The following is a 6,402-nucleotide window of genomic DNA, read 5'->3' as shown; positions in this document are numbered from 1 at the left end:
CCATAGAAGCTGGTACATATACCAATCTTATATGCTGCCATGTTCTGATTCTTTATTTAGGTGTCCTTTTCCTCATGTGCCAAATTCCATTTTCTATCCTGAGTACCTCATCTAGTGGCCCTTTCAAAATGTTGGATGAATGACATATCCATCAGGATCCTTACTCTGGAGATAGTATTCCTAAAGACAACCCCAATGCCAAAATCTTGAAGATGATTCGCATAATCTCATTCTTGATATTAGTGAGTTATCATTATGCATTTGCATATTCTAACTAAGACTTAGGTCTCCAGTTGTTTTTCCTTTTATATGAAAACACTGATTAGCCACAGGTAGCATTTATTATCTCATAAGCGATTCTTGCTCCTTATCAAGAAGATTTTAATAATCATCCTCTGAAAAATGTACGAAGGAAATTTGAACATATTACCCTTTCAGGTGATTTCATATTGTTAGTGGTTTTCATGAGCATTTTTATTACCTGCTAAAATAGTTTACAGTCTAAGTTTCGAGGCTGCTCTCAGAAAGCTTTGAGCCTATTTCCCTAGCAGAGTTATAAACAAGTTTAAAAGGCAACGGAAAGTATGTTAAGTATGGGACAGCCTCCCACAACACACCTCCACCAGTGGGCTTCCACCAGCTTCTGTGAGTGTGGCTTTGGTTGCTGCAGAGGCTCTCATGGCCTGGTGTCCTTTATCAACAGACTCTGGATAGATACCTACGGAATGTTTCAAAGTAGGTATGCGGAAATTTTCACATGGTCTGATTGGGAGAGCGGTGAGGAGTGGCATTTAACAATGCATCGCACAGAGACTGTATCAGTAAGGAATTCTGTAAACATGGGAGCCACTCAGCTTCTGACCAACGACAGTCAGACATCTGAGCTGCTAGAGGATGTAGGTTGACTGGCCTATAAGGACAACATTTGCAGTGGATACCTGGTGGCCCCAGTGAACCCCTACCCTCCACCCACACTCTTATTTGATCTATGTTCCGCTAGATAATCATCAGTTTGAAAAGTGAGAATATAAGTGGAGAATATAAGACATCACCCAGTTCTCACCTGGAGAACATAACCTAGGCTTTCTGGGCCTCCTTTAGAAAACCAAAGATAATAATAATACCAGTAATAATAGTAAGTAACATTTATTGAGGATTCACTCTGTGTCCAGTACTGTTTGAAGCACTGGCATAGGTTAATTCTTTTTCTCCTAACACTTTCCTTACAGAGTTTGTTGCTAGAATTAAGAGAAGTAACTCAGGCCCTGACTGATAATATTGAGTTCTCAGAAAAAGTTGGCTGTTTTTTTGTTGTTGTTTTTGTTATAAGTAACTACAAATTATAACAATAACAAGAAATTCCTCCTACTCCAAATAAAACTCCACAAGGCTTTTAAGAAGTTTTAGTTAGATTAAGTCCCAAGGCTTTGTAATATCCCAGAATTACCTACAACCTCACTCGGTACCTGACACGTATGAAATGGTTGACATTTATAAAAATAATGAGTATCTTAAGTTGTACGGGTGTTTTGTAAGGTTTCTCATGGAAGAAAGCATGTAGTTTTCTTTAGATTCTCAAAGTATTATTTCATGGTCTAAGAAATAAAGGAGCACTATTTAAAAGATTGTGTCACCTCGAGATTAAGGAGGTCCTAATAAGCATAACAAGGAAGTAGGGAGGAAAGGTCTAAGTGGGGCTGGCTCCCCACTGTAAGAGGATTTGGAAAAGCCTTGTGATGCTAGCCTCTGGGTTGGTAACAAGGACAGATCACTCCCCCCGACCTGGAAATTCTCATTTGCCCTCTAGGGTCATTTACATAAGACTCTGTGGGATTACTGGCTGTACATCTAGCCTTGAATGGATGATTCAATGTCAGATAATTTCGTTCTGGTTTTGCAGGAATCATAGAATGTTCACACTGGAAAGAAGCTCATACATAATCTGTTTCAGGGTTTTCAAATTTGTAGCACATGTGCCACCGCTCTCTGTGCCCATGGAAGGCATTTCTAACTGGGGACAGCACTCTTTACATCTGGGCCTTTTAAATCCTTAGCACAGTACTGTACGCAGCCTTTAGGGACTGATTGAAATCAGCATGCACAGGAGACCAGTTTTCCAGCCATATCACCTGCTTACTGTTCTCCTATCCCAGACGGGAAAATCGAAGAGATGACATTTAATGTGTCTATGGATTAGTCTTGGATACTTGGAAGTGAGTGATGGGGATGTTTTGAGATATTAAGTGTGGTGACAACAAACTACAATCATTTAAGTGCCAAAAGTCATCTCCTGTTTTTTCCCCTCATCTTTCATAGAATAAAGAAGAAAACCCTTTTAAACAATCATTTACCCTCTCCCCACACACCACTACAGAGGCAGCTAAAAGCAGACCCCTGAGTGATGAAAAGAAATTACAAATGATTCTTTCAAGTATTATTCCATGTGTTTTCCTTTTTTATTTTAAATAATGAGGTAGCGATGCAAAGGTTCAGGTCTCAGACCACTCCCTCTCATCGCTCAGCATCCTTGAAAAGAGCAATGTGGAAAGTTCTGTACTTAAATCTAAGAGACCTGGAGCTGTTACAACAAGCTGATGATCAGTCGCTTTCTGGGCCTCAGTTTCCTCTAGAGTAATAGGAGGATGTATTGGAAACATCATTGCAATAGGAAACTGGATTCTTTGTGCATGAGAGAGAAAAAAAAATTGTTCACTGTTGAACAGTAGATTATGCACATATTTATTTTTCTGTGTGTGTGTGTGTGTGTGTGTGTGTGTGTGTGTGTGAAAGGAAAGCATATTTAAGATGAGAGTGAGGGGCTGGGGAAAGACATGAAATAAAGTGCATTTCCACCTTTTAAAGTCATTGATCAATGACATAGACCTGGCTTCATAATTATTAAACATCATTACAATTCCTAGAACTTAGAATGGAATCCTCCCTCTGCATTCTGAGAGCATAAAACTTATGAGACTTGTCATCAACTTTTCCAGTTGGTGCTGCAGAAAAAACTGGAAAAATTGGAGTTTTTAGGCAGACCAGCAGAGATCAACTTCTGGCAAGACCCAGATTGTTTTCTTTTGAACATGGGTTAAGGGTGGCAAGGGTAGGGAGGATTGCCAACTACATAGCCATCCCTCTCCCTTCTTTGTCACATACGTTGAGTAAACTGGCTTAAATCCCACCCTTCTCTTTCCTCTTGCACTGACTCCTCTTTGCAATACAAAAGTTATGGATATCAATTAGAAAATAAGCCAGCATTATACGAGAACATATTTATTGGCTGAATAATAAAACTTAGTTCAGGAGTTATTAGAATTAGAATCCCCCCCTACTTGAAGTACAAGTTTCCAGTAAGCAAACAGAAGAAAACCCCCAAACCAGAACGAATACATTGGTAAGCTACAACATAGGCATTTGGGGGTGTGTTCAAACAATCGACTTTTTTTTTTAATGGACTGTAGCTCTGAGGACACAGGCATGCAGTGAGAGACACAGCAAGTCAGCTTAGCAACGTGAGTGTGTACCCCCCACAAAGCTTGCACTTCCTCAATGTGGCCACTTCAGCTTACACACACTCACAGAGGCACCTCAAACGTCTCCCTGCAAAGGACTATTTGCGTATAGCTTCCAGCCAATACTCTTACAAAACCCCCCACAAAAACCCAAAAAACTAAAAACAAAACCTTGAAGACCACGGTTAATAAATTAAGAGAGAAAAAGAGGAGAAACAGGCATCCGCTGGCAGGCAGGCCGCACAGCACCTCAGACAACTGACAGCTTTCAAAGCCCAAGAGGGAAGGCTGAAGGTGAAAAGGAACCATGTGCTCTGCTCTCTGGGTATTTTCTCCAGGATGGGGAAGGTTAATCACTCCCTCCTGCATAAACCGTGTCCTTGCTAGACGTGGCGGAAACAGGTGTCTGTGCAGAGTTAGAAAGTCCTCTAAGAAAGGCGGGAGGCATGGCTTTAAATCGGTCTTTCCAAGTAACAAGTCAATAGCAATCCCATAAATAATGTACAAAAACAAAACAGCTCGGCCCTCGCTTATTTCTTTTTAAAGATCACTTCAGATGATTCTCCAAGTGCAAATCCAGATATAAAAAATAATAAGTATAAGGGAGACGTTAGCCCCGGCTTCTGTCCCCACCCTCCACAACGGGGCTGATTTGATGCCCTCTCCCAGGCAGCGCGCCCTCACACCTACACTTTAAGATAATCATTTTTCAGCCGACCCAGCCGGGTCCCATGGCTCCGGATGGTGAGGGCCAGCAGCTCGTATTTGTCCCTGAGCCCCACAGAGATGTCGAGTGTTTCCTTTAGCAGGGACCTGGTGTGGACCAGCATCCCCAAGAAGTCCTCGTTGAGCCTGCTCTCTTGCCGGCTGTCCTGTTCCTGGCCCTGCTTAAACTTGCTTTCCAGCTCAGTGAGGGACTTGTCCGAGTTGGAGTAGGCGTCCCCGATCTGGTGGGACTCCCGCCGCAGGTACTTGCCATAGCTCTCTTCCCCGTCCAGGTCGTAGGAGATGCTCTTGCTGATGCCCTCTAGGACACGCCCAGCATCCTCCACCTGGCGGCCCAGCACGGTGAACTCCTCCCGAAGGCTGAGGCTCAGCAGACTGCTGGCCTGGCTCCCCTCCCCCTGGGAGCAGCGCCGGTGGTCACTCACCCTGAAGAGCAGCTGGCACTTCTCGGGGTCATCATTTTCTTCATAGTCCCCGTCGGGCACGAAATAGTGGTGCAGGGTCCCATTGGACATCTCCGGATAGAGAGGGCCATCGAAGTAGCCCTGACACAGGTGGCAGAAGAAACCCATCCAGAGGAACTTCAGCAGCACCATCCTGGGTAGGCAGGATGACAGGGGACTCCTGGAGAAGACTGTTCGCCCAGGCACGATGGAGGGGAGGGGGTCCCCTTGGCAGTCAGTGCCTCCCTAAGACGGCGACAGCCTCGGTCCCCGCCGGCTTGCTGCACCCTGGCCCCGCCTCCCCAGCAGGCTTCATGTGGCTGTCACCAGCGCCTGGGTAGCGCAGGAGGCGCCCCGGCTCTGCGCTCCTGCGCTCTGGGCTGGAACTCAGCCGGGTCAATCCAGCGGGATCGAGGGCAGGAGAGGGAAGCCCTCCTCCAGGGCGCTGGCAGGCCGCGGGCTCTGCTGCCCCACTCTCTCTCAGAGTTCCCCCTTGCTCCTGAAAGATGGAGCCTGTGGCTGGAGAGAAAGACTCTGGCCTTCTGATACTATTTCAACCTCTGCACTGGGTGGGAATGCGGAGCTTTTCCTTTGGCTAATGATATCCTGAGGATCTCTCTGCTCTCAAATTACAGCTGGTTTCGTCACTTGGAAGCCAGGGAACAAGTTTGGAAAGAAACCTCTCGCCAGGTCTCTTGTATTAAAGGTACAGGATCTTTTTTTTTTTTTTTTTTAAGACTGGAAGGGAAACCTTGCAAAATAGAATTTAATTTGAAGGAGAAAACGGGAACAGGGTGAATAGAATTCCCACCACAGAAAGATTGGTTTGCTATTAACATATGGGGGGGAGGGTGATTACCCTGCAGGAATACTGCTTCACATTTTAAATAAGTACCAGTTAGATTGGATTTGTTAAGTATGCTTATCATTATCATTTTCAAAGTTTGTGACTTTGAAGGCAAATTTGCCTTGTAAGACATGGCAGTTTTGTTTGGAAATGGTTAGTTAAGTAAAATTTTTAATAACAATAATTGGGAAACAATAGCAATATAGAATACTGATTATTGCAGTAATCAGCTGCTAGTCTGTACAGGAACAAAAGCTGAAAATGGAATTTTGCCGGTTTAATAAGTAAGTGAATCACTGAGAGGATGGTTTAATCTTATGAAAAACCATCCATGCTAAGCTTCTGCATTGCATCTTTAGCCTAACACCACTATTGTCTCTTTTGAGATACTTACAAGTTTTTGAAGAATGTAGGGCTGGCACTCTTATCTCCATTTTCCAGATGGAGAAACCTAGGGGCACAATGGGAAACAAATTGTTTACAGTTACAAAGTTAGATTGTAGCAGAACCAGCACCCATTAAGTCACAGGGTCTTTTCATTTAATTTAGAAAAAAAAAAGTATTTTTTTTCACAAGGCCATTTTAGTTTATGATCTCTGAGTTAATTAGAAAATTGCCATCCATCAGGCTAACTCATTTGTTCAAGAAAATTTATTGAGCATTTACTATATGCTAGAGTCTAGTTTATTTTATTTTTAAATTTTTTTTTATCTATCTATTTAATGTTTATTTATTTTGAGAGAGAGTGAGAGAGCATGAGTAGGAGAGGAGCAGAGAAAGAGGGGGAGGGAGAAAATCCCAAGCAGGCTCGCACTGTCAGCGCAGAGCCCAACACAAGGCCCAGGAAACATGAGATCATGACCTGAGTGGA

At 43.5% G+C, this 6,402-nt stretch overlaps 1 protein-coding gene across 1 annotated transcript; it reads right to left on the bottom strand.

Annotated features, from left to right (window-relative positions):
• Nucleotides 1–3,176: 3,176 nt before the first annotated feature.
• Nucleotides 3,177–5,272, bottom strand: FIBIN (fin bud initiation factor homolog). The gene has a single exon (XM_007098460.3). It carries the CDS (start codon nt 4,835–4,837, stop codon nt 4,202–4,204), a length of 636 nt encoding a protein of 211 aa, XP_007098522.1. The 5' UTR covers nt 4,838–5,272; the 3' UTR covers nt 3,177–4,201.
• Nucleotides 5,273–6,402: the final 1,130 nt, after the last annotated feature.

The sequence above is a fragment of the Panthera tigris genome, chromosome D1, assembly GCF_018350195.1.
Source record: "Panthera tigris isolate Pti1 chromosome D1, P.tigris_Pti1_mat1.1, whole genome shotgun sequence".
In the NCBI taxonomy this organism is placed as follows: domain Eukaryota; kingdom Metazoa; phylum Chordata; class Mammalia; order Carnivora; family Felidae; genus Panthera; species Panthera tigris.
This window is presented reverse-complemented; position numbering and strand designations above follow the sequence as displayed.